Raw genomic sequence first — 18,972 nt, forward strand, 5'->3', positions numbered from 1 at the left:
CTGCCTGGGCCATGTCCGGCTCTAAATTGAGTCCTCCCTGGGAATGACAGGCCCCAAACTCTGGTCCTTGGGGACCCTCGCCATGCAGTACCCTCCGGGGCTCCAGGCAGGCCTAAGGGGCAGTCATGGGGAAGAGAGAGGGAAAGGGGGAGAAGAGAAAAGAGAAGAGGAAAACCCAGAATGTTTTTAAAAGTAGTTTTCCCTGCATTTGTATGGAATTTGATGGCCTACAAATCACTTTCACTTACCCCTTCTCCCATTGTGCCTTTGAGGAAAGGGCAGGTGATTTGACTCCGCTAGGCCTCAGTTTCCTCATCTGTAAAATAGTATGAGGATTAGACCCTCCTTCCTCGGGGTTCTGTAAGATTTGTGAGACAATATGCACAAAGGAGCCAGCTTCAAAAGTTTGTAGAACTTAGGGTCTGGGTGCCTAAAGGCATGTAATTAGCAATTGGAGGTCTGGTAGGAGATGAGATGGGGTACAAAGGATGGTCAGTGTCAGGGACAGGAACTTAGGTCACCTGCCCCAGGAATCCAGGACTGAGCTCAATACCACCATGGTGGGCACCCCCATGGAAGGAGGAAAAAAAGGACAGCTGAGCCACCTCCCAGCTTTGGGGACAGCCTACAAGGGGCATGGGTCTGTGCCATTGTCTGCCCCCTCGGCCCCAGCCCCTCCGAGAGCGAGGACCAGAAGACCCCTACACCCTGGCTTTCTAGAGTCCCCTCCAAATATGCTTGTAAAAAGGGAGGCTGGCCTTTGGATCTCCAGCCTCATTGACCCCTCAGCTCCCTGGATAAGTTCAGTTTCCACATACTCTTCCAGACCTTCCTCAAGACCTGCTCTGGGCTGGAGAAGGCAGTGTGGGACATAGAAACACCAGGAGCCATGGAGTTCACAGACCTGGGTGTGAATCCCAACCCTGCCATTTAAGCCTCCTCGTTAGAGGCCCCTGGGAGCCTTCATTCACACAGAGCATCACAGCTAAAGAGCTAGGGTGTGCCCCACCCTAGGCTGTTGGCACAGAGATGACTGGGATAAAGGAGAAAAGCCCAGGGCCGGGGCTCAGCCACTAGTTGTCGGTGGGGGGTGGGGGGTGGGGAGAAGAATCGGGGGCACTGGGACTTCCCCGATGTCCCTGGATCCACCACACTTCCCCTGCTGCTCCTCTATCAGGGAAGCCCCTAATTGGTGGCTTGAGGCGGAGTCCTGCCCCTGCCAGGGATCCAGAAGGGAACCAACTCCTCTCCCTTGCCCCACCCATGAGGCGAGGGGGAGGTGACAGGGCCACAAGTCCCCTGAGGACATAACCTGTCACATCCTGCCCAGGACAAGTCCCTGCAGGATACCCCTCCCTGACTGGGCTGCCCGAACCCCTCCCCACCCCTGGGCTGGCAGAGGGGCCTCTGATCTGCTGGGGAAGGTATTTCAGCTCAGGGGTGCAAACACTCAGTGAGTGCCTGCTGTGTGTGGGAAAGGGGGGGGGTTGTGGGGGCGCTTCTAGGGCTTGGCTGCGGGAGGGGAGATTAGACAAGCCGGGCTCAGAGCGGTGGGGTTGGCATAGAGCCCCATCAGGGCACCTGCCCTACCAAAACAACGGGAGAAGACAAGGTTGCAACTTGGGCCTCCCTGGCGATGACTGCCCCAGCCTGGGGATTTCAGGGAGGTGGGGCTGAGAAAAGAATGATGTTATTGCTTTTCCAGGAACCTCTTGCTGGTAGCTAGGTCCTGCAGGCCTCCCACAGAGGCCTAACCCAGGGCAGGGGATAGAAAGCTGCTCTACTTTGAGACTCCTGCACGTTCCTACTGGGAGTCCTCTCTTGTAGTTCAATCCCTGTTTCACGTTTGAGGAAACTGACGCCCCAGAGACAGCAAGTGACTTGCCTAGAGGTCACACAGCAAATTCATTCCAGGGCTAGCAGCGGCAGCGTGCCTCCAAACTCCCTGCCTGGTGTTCTTTCCACCTGCGCCCCCCCGCCCTTTGACTTAACTACACCTGTGTGTGCCGTCTAGACAGGTATTGTGAGAGTCTGTGACGTGTATGGGATCAGAGCCAGAGTCCCCATGCCATGCGGGCCACTTTCTGAGTTCTTCCCATAGCTGCAGACCACTCTCCTGGCCAGGCCCAGCTTGTAGACAGTGCTGTCAGATTAGACTGAGCAAGAACTGGGAAGGGCCCGGTGTGGCCTGTCCCCCGGGGGAGAAGCATTATGGGTTCTACTGACCGCTCCTTCCTGTTCAGCGACCAGAAAACAGAGAACAGGGAGGTAAGTCACTTGTCACAAGACACACAGCTGGCAGGTGGCAGAGCCAGATTTCGAACCCAGGCAGTCTCACTCCAGTCCATGCCACCATACTGTGGGTGGGATCGAGGTGAGCAGGCTAATGGGGCCAAATCCCACAGGTGCCCGTGTCGGTGGCCATGATGTCGCCGCAGATGCTTACCCCCCAACAGATGCAGCAGATCCTGTCACCCCCACAGCTGCAGGCCTTGCTCCAGCAGCAACAAGCGCTCATGCTCCAGCAGGTGAGTCTGGCCCCAGGGCAGCTGGGAAGTCTAAGAGAGGAGGGGGGGGGCAGGGTAGGTGCTGGCTTCCCATCTCCCACCCTGTTTACTGCCAACATCACTGCTGGCCAAAGCAGTGGCAGGAACCAGAGAGACTGCTCAGGCTGGACTGGTCTGCATTCCTCCAGGGCCACTGGGGACAGGTCAGAGGTCAGGCCTGTCCCACAGCAGCACCCCCAGACTCCTCCTCGTACGGACCCCACCTCTATATCCAGAACCCCAGGGAAGGGCAGAGTACTGGAACCTCCTGGCACCTTGTTGTGACCTGTTCAGGAGACCCACCAAGAGGCAGGGAGGGCTCACAGCTGTGGGGTGAAGCCCCCTCTCCCTTCTCCACCGCCTCTCCATCCAGGCCCTGCTGGGGACCCTCAGAGCCCACTAGGGAGAGCAGACATATCCCTGCGGGGGGGGGGGGGTGTGTGTGTGTCACCGCCCCGGTGAGACTCCCTCCTTCTGCTCCAGGAGCCCAGTTAACAGCAGGCTGGGGTTGCTGTAGGGTCATCAGTCCCCTACCCGCGGTAACCGACTCCCACCCCTGCCACCCCCTTCCCCCCTCCCTCCCCCCGCTCCCACCCCAACCCTCCACCCAGCTGCAGGAATATTACAAGAAGCAGCAAGAGCAGCTCCACTTACAGCTCCTCACCCAACAGCAGGCTGGGAAGCAGCAACCCAAAGAGGTAAGGGGCTTGGGCAGGGCTGGCTGTGCCCTTGTGTTGTTGGATTAATGAGAGCAGAAGGCTAAGCCCTGCTGTGTTCCTCGCACACAGGCGTGTAGATGTGTGCATGAGCGTCCAACAGTCCTTGCTCATGACCGGTTGCTTTGTTGTTGGCCCCTTTCCTACCCACTTGCACCCCCCCCCCCCAGCCCTGCCCCAGCCTCGGCCACTTGTCATATCCTGCCCTTCCCCTCCAGAGAACTCCCTAGCCTGCATCCCCTCGCCTCATCTGGGCCACCGCGTCTCCTGAGCTTCCATACCAGGCCCCTTGGCTCTCCCTCCATGACCTAGACATGAGCCTCCCCTTCAGCTGGCCAAACCACAGCCAAGTCCTGAGCTGCCTCTTCCCAGAAGGCTGCCCTGGTGATGCCTAGTCATTTCCCAAAGCCCAGCAGCCTCCCCCTCAACAGTCTTGTAATTGTTGCATTCTCTGCTTTATCTCTAGGCTGGGTTTATTGAATAGCCAGCCCCCCACCCCACCCCCAGGGCAGGCAGGCAGGCAGAGCCGTCCCTGCCTCCCAAGCACCCAGGACTTGCTTGGCTCCTGGGACTCAGAAAAGACTTGCTGACGGCCCGACTTGTCAGTGCCTGTGTGAAGAACTGAGGGGGGGGGGGGGGGGCGGGGGGCGGGCAGAGAGAGAGGGAGAGAGCCGAGCTCCCGTACAGCGAGCAAGCGTGCCACTGAGCAGTAGCGATGTGGCTCTTCCCTGGGCCTGGGTCCCAATGACCAGCTGATGCCGATCTTTGAAAGTCTCGTCAGACTCTTTGATTCCTTGTATCTAAGAAGCAGGAGAGGAGAGGAGCTGGAGGGGGTAGGCCCCCTCCTCAGCGCAGAAGGGGGGCACCCGGGCATGTGGGAAGGGTGCCCGCCAGGCGGGAGTGGCCCCCGGAGTCTGACAGGCTCATCGATCATTGTGATGAGAGCCCCCCCCCCCTTTCCAGGCGAGCACAGCTGCGGTGCGGGGAGCTGAGGCAGCGGAAGGAGGGGGGCGGGAGCAGGGAGGGCGTCGTGCTGCGTGTCTGGGTCCGCTGTGTGTGTTTGCGCGCGTGCGTGCGTGCGTGCGTGCGTGTGTTTACTGCGAGGAGGCATGCAGCCCTATGGAAGCTGGGCCGGGAGCAGAGAGGCGGCAGCCGCGGACGCCGCTCCCACAGCTCCGGGGGCTGACAGGCCCTGGGAGGGGGTGGCCGCAGGGTGGGGGCCAGACGGCTCGCCCTCGGCCGATGGCACCCCTCTCTGCACGCCCCCTCGGGCCCCCCACCAGGCACTGGGGAACAAGCAGCTGGCCTTCCAGCAGCAGCTCCTGCAAATGCAACAGTTGCAGCAGCAGCACTTGCTCAACCTGCAGAGACAGGGGCTGGTCAGCCTGCAGCCCAGCCAAGCCTCAGGGCCCCTCCAGACCCTCCCGCAAGGTGAGTGCGCGCCCCCCCTCTCCCCCCTCCCCCGCATGACCTGGCCCACCCCCGCTCCCCTGGGGTGAGGTGGGAAGCCCCGTGGATTCTCCGGGGGCCCTGCCAGCCTCCCGCCTTTCTCTCTCCCGCAGCAGCCGTGTGCCCGACGGACTTGCCCCAGCTGTGGAAGGGCGAGGGTGCCCCCGGGCAGCCCGCCGAGGACAGCGTCAAGCAGGAGGGGCTGGACCTCACTGGCTCAGCCACCACCGCTACCTCGTTTGCCGCCCCCCCCAAAGTTTCACCCCCCCTCTCCCACCACACCCTGCCCAACGGACAGCCCACTGTGCTCACACCTCGGAGAGACAGGTGCGGGGCCCAGGTTGGGAGAGGGTGCTGCACACCTGCCCCCTCCCCCGGGGTGCCCCTGGAGCCCCAGGGATTGGGGGGGAGGTGGAGCTGGGTTCTGGATGTTCACCCCTCTCCCAGGGCACACGAAATTATTCCCGGCTTCTGGGAAACCCGTAGTAGGGACAGAAACATCAACGGCCGGGGGAGCCAGGGCTGTTGGAGTCTTTAGGGTCCCTGACCACTGCCTCCATCCTGCTCTCCTAGCTCCTCCCATGAGGAGACGCCAGGCTCCCACCCCCTCTACGGACACGGAGAGTGTAAGTGGCCAGGCTGCGAGACCCTGTGTGAAGACCTCGGCCAGTTTATCAAGTAGGTGTCACCCCCAGCAGCCTTTCCGAGGGGCCCCTGACTCCCCAGCCGGCCACCTAGCTTGCCCCTTTTTGGGCCTCCAGCCGCCAGCTGTCCTGCTGTCCTCACGCCTGGGGTACCTAGCTCCTTCCCTGCCCCCACCAGCTTCCTGATCACTCCCCCCTCCAATATGTCACAGGGCCTGCATCCTCTGTGTACCCCATCCCCGGGCTGTCAAGAGCTCAGCAGGGTGGGGGTGTGAGGAGCAGGAGAGGACGCCCCCCGCCACCCTCCCCAGCTTCCCCACGGACTCAGCCCCGGAGACTGATGGCCTGGTGACAGGCCGGAAGGCCGGTGGACAGGCAGGGAGGGAGGCGGACAGGCGGCTGGCAGCAGGCGGCCAGCTGCCACAGCCGTGCCAGGCTCTGTCACTGACTGATTAACTCCGCTGTCTCCCAGACCCTTGCAGCATCAGGGTCAAACAAATTGTTTTCACGCTTCGTCAGAGGTTTACTTAATTAGTTCATTTGCAATTAGATCTCTCTGTAGCTGCGATTTTAGCAAAGACATCAAAGGAGGCTGACGAGAAGGCGGCTTCCTTCGTTGCCCCGTTGCCCCGTTTTTTGTTTTGTTTTGTTTGGTGTTTTTTTCTTTCCCACCTCTTTCCCGTTGTATCCCTCGGTCTGTCTACTTTCCAGGCCATGGGTGGGATTAGAGCATGGGATGGTGGGGCGGGGGGGGGGGGGGGGGATGGCAGGCGGGGGTAGTAGCAGCTGGAAAGCCAGGCCCAACTTTCCCTTCTCTGCCCCCTCCCCCTCCTCCAAGACACCTCAACACAGAGCACGCCCTGGATGACCGGAGCACAGCCCAGTGCCGGGTGCAGATGCAGGTGGTACAACAGCTGGAGATCCAGGTGTGCGCTGCAGGGACCTGGGGACCTCCGGGCCCTGCCCCACCTACAGCACTGACATTCCAGGAGGGGCTTAGAGGGTCTCGTGGAAGGGTCATCTTCTGCTTTCTAGTTCCTGATAGCCAAGGTCATGAGGTGATCGCAGTCTGATTCTGAGCAAATCCGGGGTGGGGGGCGGGGGGGGGGTGGCCAGAAGAGTGCCATCCTTATAAAAACAATAAAAACATTAACAGCTAATACGTTGAGCACGCCCTTTGGGCTGGTTTAAATACTTTACCTGTATAACTCGAGGAATCTTCTAAACAACCTCATATGGCAGGTACTATTACCATCCCCACTCTACGGATACGGAAAATTAAGGCCCAGAGAGGTGAAGAAACTTGCCTCTGGTCACTCACCCAGTGGGTGGCCAAGCGGGGATTAGAACCTAGGCAGTCTGTCTCCCGAGCATGCACTCTGAAGCCCGTTCAGGGCAGTCCGTCAGGCAGCCAGTCAGCATAAACCCATTTCCCTCTGGCACCTAGCAGAGCGCCCTGCCATGAGAGGGCAGTTGTGAAAGATCTATTGAATTTATGAATGGGGGTGAATGAATCATTCATCCATTCCCACGTCTCCATTCATTGCGCGAGGACCCTCTCACACACAAGTGCCACTGAACTTGGGTGTTGTTCAGCCACAGCCTCTGCCTTCGACGGGGAGAAAACGCCTGTGCCATGAGGAAGGAGGCCCCTGACTTGTAGCAGCTTGCTGAGCTTGAGCCTGGGACACACAGTGTGGGGGAGAAGGGGGCGGGGGCTTTATGCAGTGGGTGGCGGCCCCAGGCCCTGGCCTTGAGGGTATGAAGGGGCAGGGGGGAGCTGAGGCTTTCCAGCAGTAGGGGACCCCTGAGGTGTGGAGGAGAGGGGTGGTGGGAATATGGGTTTTCATGGGTGTCTGGTGGAGGGGGAAGAGGACTCGAGGCCCCTGGGGCTCAGCCCCTGCCCACCTCCCACCTCTTCACAGCTCGCCAAGGAGAGTGAGAGGCTGCAGGCCATGATGGCGCACCTGCACATGCGGCCCTCCGAGCCCAAGCCCTTCAGCCAGCCGGTGAGTGACTCACCTCTCCCTGTGGCCCTCCCGGGACCCCCACCCTTGGCGCTGATCTCAGCACCTGCCCCACTGCTCACAGCTGAACCCGGTCCCTGGCTCCTCCTCATTCTCCAAGGTGACCGTGTCTGCAGCAGACTCCTTCCCAGATGGCCTCGTGCACCCCCCCACCTCGGCCGCTGCCCCTGTCACCCCCCTACGGCCCCCCGGCCTCAGCTCTGCCTCCCTGCACAGCGGGGGCCCCGCCCGGCGGAGGAGCAGCGACAAGTTCTGCTCCCCCATCTCCTCAGGTAAGGACTGCCGGGAGGGTCATTTTCCCCCGCAAGCCGGACTCCCCAGCTGGCTACCTCACCCTCTGCCTGTCTCCCCCAGAGCTGGCCCAGAATCATGAGTTCTACAAGAACGCCGACGTCAGGCCCCCCTTCACCTACGCCTCCCTCATCCGCCAGGTGAGTGTGGATGGTACAGGGGGTGGGAAGGGCACACAGGCTGCGCACACACACACACACACACACACACACACACACACACACACCCCCTCAGTGCCCCAGACTCCAGGAGGGTCCTAGGGCCAGAGGAGAGACTTCCCCTCCCACACCTGTCCTGTCCTGGCACGTGGGTTTTCCTTCCCAGCCGTACGGCCTCTGGCACAGGCTTTGCCTCAGCACCTGCTGGTGCAGACATGTCTCTGGGGGCACACGCATTTTTTGTTGCTCATACCCACTGTCAATCGTTCTCTCACTCCCATGTACATACACTTCTAGGAGATTATTTTCTCATAGGCTTGCCCTTTGTCTGCCTGCCCCCTCTCCCCCTCCCCCCCAACCCTCTTACACACACACACCCCTGTGTTCCCTCCCTCATGTCCTTAATGCTTAACGTACGTTTACACGTACGTCCGCTTGCTCTGATCTCCACACGCAGGCACACACGTCCTCACACTTATTCTCATATGTGCTGCATACATACTCCATCTCATGCTTTGGGTGCCCTCTGCCAAAATTAGGATAAATTCCAAACGGCCCCCACCCCGAGGACATCTCTTTCCTGAGAACGCTGCTTCATTCCCACTCCAGGGCAGGGGTGCTTGAAACCAGTTTCCCTCCAGAAGGAAGTCATGTGCTGCTTGCACAAGTGCGTAGCCCTTGAGGCTCGTGTTTTCTTTGGCCCCTGGCTGGGCTGTAACCAGCCTGCTCCCATCAGGGGACCGACAGCCACCCACCAGTTCTCTTGTCCCACAGGCTTCTGTCGTGGGTGTCCTCTCTCCTCGGGGTGAGCGTTGGGCCAGGCAAAAGGGAGAGAACACAGGCCTGTGACCCCTCGAGGCCCAGACTAAGGGTCTCTTTGCTTCTCTCTTGCCCATAGGCCATTCTGGAAACCCCCGACAGGCAGCTGACCCTGAATGAGATCTATAACTGGTTCACCAGGATGTTCGCCTATTTCCGGAGAAACACTGCCACCTGGAAGGTGAGGCATGCTCCTTCCTCCTTCCCAAGGGCCCCAGTCACCCTTGGACATGTCCACCTCCCTTTGAGACCAAGGGTGCATAACATTTAGTCCCCTCGGAGGGGCAGTTCTACAGAAATGGCCCCAGCAGGGCCCAGGCCGCACCATGGGCCCCTCCACCCCCACTTCAGCATGGGCTATATAGTACGTTCTCAAACTGCTTCTTAATACTCCCTCCTTTCCAGCCTTGTGCTGCCTGCCTTCTGGGAAGAAAGTTTACTTTCTCTGGAGTGCTCCCCGACAGGCCCCAGAGACTCCAGCCCCATGAAGTAGGGCCTCCAGGAGTCCGTAATGCCCAAGCCTGTTAGGAAGAGCCAGGTTACACCCTCAAGAGACCCTAAAGGTCTGGGTACCTCGGCTAAAAGTACATGTTCTGAAGCGTAGGGTGGGGTGGGCAGTGTGCAGACCCGGACACGTGGATGGACCAAGCAAGACCCGTAGACTGTGCTGGGGCACAAACACAGGCTCTCACACCCTCTCCCCAGCTCTGCCATGGCGGCAGGAAGATAATTGTCTCGATCCAATTAGTCATTTCAACACCTTCAGCCATAGAGTGTTCTCAGGGGACCAGAGGCAGGGAAGGGAGGGACCCTAGAAAAATGGGACACTGAGATGTGGACTGGGGCACTCAGCTATTTGTTTTTCCATAGCCAGGAGGGGATGTGTGTGTGTGTGTGTATGTGTGTGTGAGAGAGAGAGAGAGAGAGAGAGAGAGAGATGGATGAGAGTATGAGGGTCTGTGCAGCAGAGTGGGGAGGTGATATCTAAACTGGGAAGGGGGAGGGGAGAGGAGAAGGGATTGTTGGCACCCTGCAGGGAAAGTTAGACACCCGGGAAAGAGTCCCTGGGTCTCAGAACCTTAATTGGATCCCTGGCTCTTGAGTCCCCCTGCTGGCCAGCTTGGAAAGTGCAGCAAAACAGGCTACCTCCCCACCACCCCTCTAGGTTTCAACAAGTGTCATTGAGGCCCCCTCCCCACCAGTGCCGGATTGGATGGGGTCTGCACAAGGCCCGGTCTCCTCTGCCCCGAAATGTGCTAACTGCAGCAGGAGACACTGCTCTATGACCTTCCGTATCCCTGTGCCCAATTCCCAAAGCTTGGGAAAGAGGCTGTTGGGCTGGGACAGCTGCTCTGATTGGCTGTGAATGATGTCATTTCCTGCCAACCACAGTCCTGCCCTCTCCCCGAGCCGGCAGGGCCTTGTGGGGACCACCTAGCCCGGTCTCCAACCTCTAGGCCAGTTTGGATGCCTGGTCTTATAAATGATAAGAGTTCTATGCAAACATAAAGGATCACTACAGTTTTTATCTAACGTTTATGTTAATGATGCAGATTAATCTTCTGTCTTTGGGGGTGAGACTATAGAGCCTCACTTCATAAGACAGCCTCCTTCTGGGGGCAGAGTGTCACTCAGCCACCTACCTTCCTTTCCTGTTCTCTTAACTGTATCACCCCATTGTCCTTTCTTGAGATCAGAAGGAGCTGGTTTGGGGGACTTCCTGAAACCCCTCAATGACCGTCTTGAAGCCCCTCCCTTTTAGCCCAGTGCCTTTGGCCTCCCATGCCACCTTCAGTCGTCACCCAGCCAGGGTCATCCCAGTCATGTGTCTCTCACTCCCAGGTCTTCACCTCCACCCCCCTCACCTAGTGTAGGTCCCAGTGCGACACCGGGAGCTGGGGGAGCAGTTGACCTTCCTAGTTCGTGCCCTGCTGCTGTTTCTGCCACTTAGGGCACTACCTGTGCCCTCCCTACCTGTGGCACAGTAGAATCTGCCCCTGCTCGAGGTCCACTTTCGCCCTCAGGATTTTTGCAGCCAGGCTTCATCCCTGTTCCTCAGGAAACGTACCCTGTCTACACCCAACTGTTCCCCTTCCACTTTCCACCCATTCGTCTGCCCCTTGAGGCCCCGCCTCTTCCCAACTGTATCTCGTCCCCTCCTCCCTCTTCACCCTTTCTGGCCCACACCCTGAGTTGCTGTCCACTTCAGACCAGGGCAGAAGGGTCGGGCACCAGCGTGGGCCAGGCCAGCTGCCGTTCATCCGGGGACAGAGCTGCCATCTGCCAAGCCAGTGGTCCTCACCAGCCCGCCCCCTGTGTCCATCCCCTCTCAGGGCCCGTGTTGTGGGCCCGTCCTTTTGTTTACGCAGCCCCCCGCCAGACCCCTTAAATTGCCGTTAATGTTTCAGCGTAACGAATTAGTCTCTCATCACGAATCAGGCTTCGAAATGAGGGAAAAAAGCCCCGGTGAGGCCATCCTCGGAAATTGGGGTCATTCTCATTTGCAAAGCGGAGGATCGGAGCCCCGTAATGCGGGCAAATTTATTCCGAGGCAGGAGCCCCGGCGTGATTAGGCCCTTTGTAATTATCGCTCCAAGAGATTCCACTCCAGCCGCCCGCCTCCCTCGTGGATTAGCAAGCGAGTCGGAAAAATACACAGGATTTAATTAGAGGCAAATTAAAATTGGTAATGAAATCGGGCCAGTTGCAAGTGGCAAGAGTTGGAAGGGAGAGAGGGAGAGGGGATCTCCAGGGGCACGGGCTGCCCGCCCTGCCGGCTTTCTTCCCCGTTTAGAAATGTAAAGAGGAGACAAGGATGGGGACAAGGCGGGGGAAGCAGAGGGAGGACAGGTAACAGGGACAGGGATGGCTGGGGGTGGGGGGGCGAAGCCGAGAGAGGAGAGCACAGAGACGGGACTGAGGGCCATGCGGGGAGTGGGTGGGCTAGGGCCCTCATCTAGCCCCCCCCCCGCCCCGGGGGGAAATTGGGCCAAGCACCCCCGCCCTCACCCAAGTGTCCTACAATTCAGATGGCCTCAATTCCTGAAGTTACCCTGCCAGGAGGAGGTGGGAGCGACAAGGTGACTTTTCCTCTTTTCTCTCTCCTCTTCCTGCCTCCCAGCTACTAAACCTGTGCTCTCCTTTCTCCCCGTGTATTTCAACAAGTATGCATTAGGCCTGCTGTTTACCTCATGCTCTTAATAAGCTGTCTGTTCTCAAAGTCATGGTTCCCACACTCCTGGAGATTGAGGAAGGTTGCAGCGGGGGTTCCTGATTTATGTCCAGAACTTCTAAAGCCTAGTGGAAATTCTGCATGCACCTGAGATAACAGGTCACTGATGTGCCAGGGCCCGAGTGTGATCTCCTGGTGATCAGGAGCCCCAAGTAACAGCTACGTGTGTCTGATCAGTGCTGCCGGGAAAACAAATTATTACTACCTAGATAGCATTTAGTTGGTAGACAGGGTTTTCCAAAAGATGGCAGGGAGAAGGGAGCAGATCATAAAATGGGTTGTGGGCTCTGAGGACCCTGGCAGTCCCTGGGTCAAGGGTGGGAGAGAGGCCTGCCTTCGCCCCTGGCTGGGACTCCTCCCTGGGGCAGCCTGCTTGTCCTTGGGCCAGGGGAGGTGGGACATGGTGGGACAGGGACTTTGCTGTGTGTGCTTGCCTGAGTGGGGAAGGGGCCTCTGAGCACCCGCCCTGTCTCCGCACCCCCAGAATGCTGTGCGGCACAACCTCAGCCTGCACAAGTGCTTCGTGCGCGTGGAGAACGTCAAGGGCGCCGTGTGGACCGTGGATGAGCGCGAGTATCAGAAACGGAGGCCGCCAAAGATGACGGGGTATGTTGGCCCAGCCCCAAGCAGAGGCATCTGCCTGGGGCGTGGACCGGGTCACCCCCCATTTTTCTCCAGGACACCCATGTGAACCCGGTCCTTCCCACTTTGGGGGTGGGGAGCCTAGAATCTGGAAGTGACAGGTGATCAGAAAGAAGACATGTATGTCTTATTCTGTCCCTATTTCTGGCTGAGGGGAAGGAGCCTAGGGGGACCTGGCACCAGAGACAGAGACCCAAAGTAGCCATGGCTGGAGCTGGGACATGGGCAGATGCCAGCTAGGTGGCCATTGGTGAGGGGGCTGCCAGCCTCAGAGTCGTACTCCCCTATCTCATCACAGGATGAGCTGACCTCTGAGGACCCCAGGCCCCACCTCCGTGTTTTATAGGGAGAGGAGACCGAGAGAGGGCAAGGGGCTGGGGGAAGGTCACACTGTACTGCAGATTCACAGCAGAGCTGGGTCTCGGAACTCCCACCTTTTGCGTTCGCTCTAGCATGCAGCATTTTCATTGGAAACTGAGGAACTTGGGGGCGGGTCGAAACCTCCCCTTGGCTTCCCTTCCAACACCCAGTGGCCTTTCCACCCCAGATGTCCCTCACGTGGGCCACCCTTTGCCCGTGCTTCTTGGGCCAGAGGCCTGTTGGGAGGGGGAGAGAAGTGAGGCAAGTAGGTGGATATCTATTTGTGTGAATGCCTTTTGCCCTCGAAGATCTTTCTCCTGGGAAAAGAGCCTCTCCACCCCACTCAGCTGTGGGGGCTGGGCAGGGTTGGGGCCTGGAAAAGGGAAGGAGAGCCATCCCCTTCTGAGTGCCCCCCTCCAAACATGGGGGGATTATTTTTACGTCTCTTTACCCACTTGGTCAGAAGACCTGGATTCAGATGCACCTCTGCGTCTCACTGGCTGGGTGAGCTTGGGTCAGTTCCTTAACCTCCCTTAGATGCTCTGTAAATGGGGGGTAGGGGATTAATTGCTATGGAAGAGGGACAGCCTTGAGCCATGGTTTTTCCTGACCCAACTCCTGAACCCCTTCCTGGGCAGACAAGCCTTTGGCGTGGAGCACCTGGGGACAGGCCAAGCCAAGCCCCTGGGTTATTAGATGTCCCATGATTCCGTATGGCAAGATAGCGTGGATATTACAGACTGGGGAGGTCAGGGCTCTAGCTTGGGTCCGCCAAGCACTGGGAAATGGAGACAGCAGAGAAGAACTGCTGGGGTGGCATGATGTGAAGACAGGCATCAGGAGGGACCCCTGTTCCCACTTGCCGGCTCTGAGACACTGCCCAGGTTCCAGAGCCCCGGGCCCGGGAAGGGGGCTGTCAGCACGTGACGCACCATGCCGGGTCAGCGTGAGGGTTGAGGGTGATGGAGCCCACCCAGGGCTCGGCAGACGCTGCTGACCGTGCCGTAGCCTCCTAGCATCAGGAATGGAATATCTCCGAGCACAAGGCAGGACCTAGTCAGGGTCAAGGCCTGAAGGAACGAACAGAGCACTGCCTTCTCTGTCTTCCAGGAGCCCCACCCTGGTGAAGAACATGATCTCGGGCCTCAGTTACGGAGCACTTAACGCCAGCTACCAGGTGAGTGCGCCCTGACAGGAGCCCTTTTCCCTCTTGCCCCCTTGCTGTCCTGCCCACACACACTGCCCTTCGTCCCCTCTCCCCTGCAGAGCTCCAATCTGGCTTGGGAGGGGGAAGACCACTCCGAGGGGCCCAGACCCCAGCCCTCTGCCCCACCCCAACTTGGGGCACCAAAGCAGGGAGGGAGGTCGGCATAATCAGCCGTGTCCCCTTCTCTGGCTCGTCAGGCTCGGAGCCCTCTGCCTCCTGGGAAGGGATGGGTCAGGCCCACGTTCCCAGGTTCCCGGGAATGTTGTGAGGCAGTGGGTCAGGGTCACAGTCTGGCCTTGGGAGGGGAGACGTGATGTGTGGGAAAGGCCGAGCCTGGGCTGGGGACTTGCCAAGATAGATCTGCCAGCACAGGACGCCCTGGAGGCTTTCTAGGGACACGGAAGGGACAGCACCTGCCTGGATAGGGCTGGCTGATGGGGTCAACCCTGTGCCCTCCAGGCCGCCCTGGCCGAGAGCAGCTTCCCCCTCCTCAACAGCCCTGGCATGCTGAACCCGGGCTCCGCCAGCAGCCTCCTTCCGCTCAGCCACGACGACGTGGGCGCCTCCGTGGAGCCGCTGCCCAGCAATGGTAGCAGCAGCCCCCCTCGCCTCTCCCCACCCCAGTACAGGTGAGCACACAGTACGGATCCCCCACCCCCAGGGCCCCTCAGACACCACTGCAGGTGGGGTCTCTATCTAATTACACCCCCCCACACACACCTGTCTTCCCACATGAGTGACTTCTCTTTCTCCCTTCCCATGGTGCCTCTCCTCCCCTCTCCCTTCTCATTCTCCTCTCTCCACTTCCTTTTTATTTCCCTCCTTCCTGCTTTCTTCCTCCTCTCCTTCCTCCTCTCCCCCTGTTCTCTGTCTTCTCCCAATTCAGAGGCGACCGCTGCCCAGCCCAACATCCCCCTTCCTGGGAGGAGAGCTCAGGGGGAGGTCAGACCTAAGACGTCAGGCACCAGTGGCTCAGGGATGATGCGGTCCTAGGGGAGTGAGCTGCAGGCACCCCACTGCACCCCCAAATTCTGGGTGTTTGTGGAGCCCCCCCCCCCCCCCCGTGCCCACACGATCCCTTCTGTCACAGCCACCAGGTGCAGGTGAAAGAGGAGCCGGCCGAGGCAGAGGAAGACCGGCGGCCAGGCCCCGCCCTGGGCCCCCCCAACCCCAGCACCGCGGGGCCTCCAGAAGACAGGGACCTGGAGGAGGAGCTGCCAGGAGAGGAACTGTCCTAAGGGCCTCTAGGGGCAGGCAGGGCAGGGGTGAGACCCCTCCCTCCGGAACCCAGGCCCCACCTACCCCCACTCCTCAGCCCCGCCCAAACCTCAAGGCACTTCCAGGACTCAGATGGGGGGGGTGGGGGAGGCTGGGCCAGCAACTCCCAACGTGACCTGACTGACAGACGCTCGGGGGCAGCGACGGTCCTGCCCCCGAGGGGACACCGAACCCCTGGTCTGGGACCGGCAGAGGAATCGGAGGGCCCAGACCCTTCCTCAGACCCTCCCCTACATCTGAATACAGCCTCCCCCCCAACCACCAGCAGCAGGGCCCTCCTCCCCCACCAGCTCTCCCCTACAGGGCCCCTCAGCGCCATGGAGACCCGCAGGCGGGGCTAAGCCACCCCTCTCAAACCCAGGGCCCCTCGCACCTGGCTCTGGCAGTGTTTGCTGGCCAGAGCCCCCCCCCCCCCCCCCTTTTCCTAATTTGTGCCCCCTTTCACCTTCTTTTCCGTACTGTGAAGAAATCTCCCCAGCCCGCACCTCCTCCCCCTGCCCCGGCCTGGGCCCAGGGGGGAGCTGACGTTCCAGACCATCCCCAGAAGAAACGGGCCCCCTGAGCTGTGCCCACTCAAGAGCCACAGCTGGGGTGTTGCTGCCCTGCGGGGTCTGTGAGAGCAAGGCTGCCTCGCTCCCGGACAGGAACCCAGGCCGAACTGGGCCTCCACCCCATTCACTGGGTGCCCCTCGGCTGCCCCCCACACACCAGGGAGCAGAGGAAGAGGCCCAGTGCTGGCTTCCTTGCAGAGGTCTGTGCCGGGTGGGCCGATGGAGGGGGAGCCGCGAGGCCCTCGAGGCTGAAGCTGCCAGTGCCACCCAGGAAGCATCCTGCCTCTGTCACGGGAGAGGCCAGGCCGAGACCAGGCTTGAGGGGCAGGTGACTGCCGTGACCCAACAGGTCACCCCCAGCCTACAGGTCCCCTCATGGTAGTCCTCCCTCACCCCTCCTCAGCCCTACTCCCCACCCCCAGTTAAACCGATGACCAAAGACCTTTCTTATGCCGGAAGCAAAAACCAAAACTTTTTGTTGGCTTTTTCCTTTGTGGCCTCCCACCCCCACCCTCCTTGCTCCCCGCCCCTAGCCCCAGGCTGGAAGCCCTCCCTCCACTTAAGTTATTGTTTTAAACCAAAGTTTACAGTGTCTGTTGGTGGCCCAGACCCTCTCTCCACCCTTCCTCCACCCCACCCTGAGGACCCTGGGACTCAGTAGAGGCTGGGGGCCCTGCTCACCCCCACTTCTGCTCTTGGCCAGCCAGGAGGAAGGTCCGAGGGCAGAGGGAAGGAGGTGTGCTGCCCTCGGCATCCCGAGGGGCTCTCCTCTCCTCGGGCAGTGGGCCTTGAGCCCCAGTCCCAACCCTGGGCTGCTTCCTGGGGGCTCTCCAGACCCCTCGCTAGGACCAAGTCCCCCATCACACTGGGAGTGTGGATTCCAGCAAAGGAGCTGGAAAAGAAGTGAGACTCCACAGACCCCCTATGGGGGACCCCAACTTAGGCCATGGACTGGGTGTGTTGGATGCTCGTGATACCCCAGGCCAGGCCCCTTTGCTGAGAAGACCTCCTTGGACTATTTCCCAAGAACCCCCCACATACACCCCTTCACAAGCCACCCCTCCTGAGAGGCAGGGGGCCCTCCGCCCCCTCCCCTATGTACTCCCCACCTGTGTTCTGTTTGACCAGCACAGAAATATTAAACGTCCTCTATTCACCGGGCCCTGCGTGTGTCACCAGGGTGAGGGGGGAAAGGCACTGAAGTGGAAAGATTGCTCTGAGGGGCCGGGGGAAGGAGGCCCTGTGGACAGTGGGGGCTCCTTAGGGGTGCTTTCTGGGAGTGCATGAGCAGACCAGGACATGGGGGTTGGGGGGATGCGGTGGGGGGGCAGGGAACCTGTCAGCAGCTCCCGCCTGCCTCTTCCACTGTCACCCTGGTGGTGTTCTCTGGTATTTTCTTTCAAACCAGGTCTCTCCACCATTTTTGCTCCCAAAGTCACTGTTCCTTTCTGCCCGCCCCCACCCCTTCAAGGGTAGGTTCAGCAGGGAGATTTCTTCCGGGGATGGAGACGATCCTTGCTGCAGGACCACCACCCCTGGAGACCTGTGCTTGCAGGCCCAGGTGCCCTTCTGGGCCCATCACTCGGCCTCCGTGGGGGCCTGGATAGGGGCCTGGGTGTGCACATGCATGGGGGGGGGTGGGGTGGCTGTTAGTGGGTGCAGGCCTGCCGCTGTGTGCCCTGTCCGTGTTGTAGTGCTGGTTGGCTCTGCTAGGAAAGGGGGTTAGCCTGACCCACAGGTAGGGGTGCCCTCGATGGTTAGAGGAGGGAGGGAAGGAAATCGAAGCTGTGAACCCGAACGTGTGTCCTGACACCTCCCTCGGCCTTCCATCCCGCAGCACTTCCTGGTCCTTCCCCAACGGGGGACCCCCTCTGGCCTTCTCAGTGCCCAGCACCCACCGGGGTCCTCTGCCAGTTCCCTTCTTCCAGCACCTCAAGCACCTTCCAAACACTTCCTTCTTGAGGGCAAGGCCCCCAGACCTCTGTCCTGGGGCAGGAGCCCCCAGAATGTGTGTACCTCGGTGGGGGGGGGGGGGGGAGAGCCGGGAGGTAGAGGAGTAGGTGTGGAGAAAGCAACCCTGTTGGAATCTGTTGCCCTTGCCACCAAACTGCTAGAACTTTCCAAAAACGAAGCTGGGGGTGGGGGAGCAAGTGAGGCGGGAAAGAGTACAGGATCTGGAAATGGGAGTCTTCACTGACTTCTCTGTCTCAGGACTGTCTTGTCCTTTCCTAGTGCTTTCGACCAGTCTGTCACCTTCTGCCTCTTTCTCCCCCCGTTTTCTCTCTCTCACTGCTGTCCAGGCCACCTCCTCCCCCTGCCCTAATCCCCTGGACACTTGCATAGAGCCTGGGGTGAATTCCCAGTACTTCCTCCCGGCATCTCAAGATGGCCTGGGCGGGTCAGGCCAGGGGAGCTCGGCCTGGAGTCTGAATCCGCACACCGCCCCCCCCCCCCCCCCCCCCCGGCCCCAAACCCTCCACCCACAGACTCGCCCACCAGCACCGTATCAAGAAGCAGCAGTGCGATGTGCTGTCGTGTGGCCCTCCCTGCCCTCTGTGGAGGCTGCCAGCCCAGGAGAAGTGGCTGCGTGTGTAGTCTGGGGACAGCAGCATCCCCTGCAATGTAATAAAACAATCCCCCACGATTTCACTGCGGCCACTTCCCCTCGGGGACCCACCAACCCCCTACAAAGCCCCAGAGAATCCTGGGGTGTCTGCGCCAAGCTCCCAGCTCCCTTAGTCCACCCTGGGAGACCAAGGTCTCTGTCCTCCAAACTAGCCCCAGAGACTAAAGCGACAAGACTACACCCAGCCTCGCTCTCAGGACAGTCCTTCCCGCAGTCTAACTTGTGTTTTTCTGCTTCAACTAGAGTTTTGTTTTTTGTTGTTGTTTTTAATTCCTCCCTCCCACCACCCCCCCCCCCCCAGAGGTACAGCAAATGTCTGGCCAGTGCACTTGGACATGGAGGGAGGATCTATCTCGGGCTTTGAGGAGGAGAGGGGCTTACAATATGAGCAACAGGAGACAGCTGTGGGCCACCACCTTCTGAGTG

At 59.9% G+C, this 18,972-nt stretch overlaps 1 protein-coding gene across 8 annotated transcripts in view; it reads left to right on the top strand.

Annotated features, from left to right (window-relative positions):
- FOXP4 (forkhead box P4) overlaps nucleotides 1–16,391 on the top strand; it is a 50,795-nt gene extending 34,404 nt beyond the window's left edge. The window contains exons 4-18 of one of the 8 annotated variants that reach the window (XM_086706806.1): nucleotides 2,406–2,528; nucleotides 3,158–3,244; nucleotides 4,546–4,693; nucleotides 4,828–5,038; nucleotides 5,285–5,389; nucleotides 6,194–6,281; nucleotides 7,281–7,364; nucleotides 7,447–7,654; nucleotides 7,737–7,813; nucleotides 8,730–8,831; nucleotides 11,680–11,730; nucleotides 12,367–12,488; nucleotides 13,995–14,061; nucleotides 14,551–14,720; nucleotides 15,182–16,391. In XM_086706806.1, coding sequence (XP_086562932.1) covers nucleotides 2,406–2,528; nucleotides 3,158–3,244; nucleotides 4,546–4,693; nucleotides 4,828–5,038; nucleotides 5,285–5,389; nucleotides 6,194–6,281; nucleotides 7,281–7,364; nucleotides 7,447–7,654; nucleotides 7,737–7,813; nucleotides 8,730–8,831; nucleotides 11,680–11,730; nucleotides 12,367–12,488; nucleotides 13,995–14,061; nucleotides 14,551–14,720; nucleotides 15,182–15,329 — 1,791 coding nt within the window. In that variant the 3' untranslated portion in view covers nucleotides 15,330–16,391. Of the gene's footprint in view, nucleotides 1–2,405; nucleotides 2,529–3,157; nucleotides 3,245–4,545; nucleotides 4,694–4,824; nucleotides 5,039–5,284; nucleotides 5,390–6,193; nucleotides 6,282–7,280; nucleotides 7,365–7,446; nucleotides 7,655–7,736; nucleotides 7,814–8,729; nucleotides 8,832–11,679; nucleotides 11,731–12,366; nucleotides 12,489–13,994; nucleotides 14,062–14,550; nucleotides 14,721–15,181 lie in introns of all 8 variants that reach the window. The other 7 variants (XM_086706807.1, XM_086706805.1, XM_086706808.1 and 4 more) reach the window with 7 other exon arrangements.
- Nucleotides 16,392–18,972: the final 2,581 nt, after the last annotated feature.

This window comes from Puma concolor, chromosome B2 (genome assembly GCF_028749965.1).
Source record: "Puma concolor isolate L17-30 chromosome B2, mPumCon1.1.hap2, whole genome shotgun sequence".
Taxonomy (NCBI): Eukaryota; Metazoa; Chordata; class Mammalia; order Carnivora; family Felidae; genus Puma; species Puma concolor.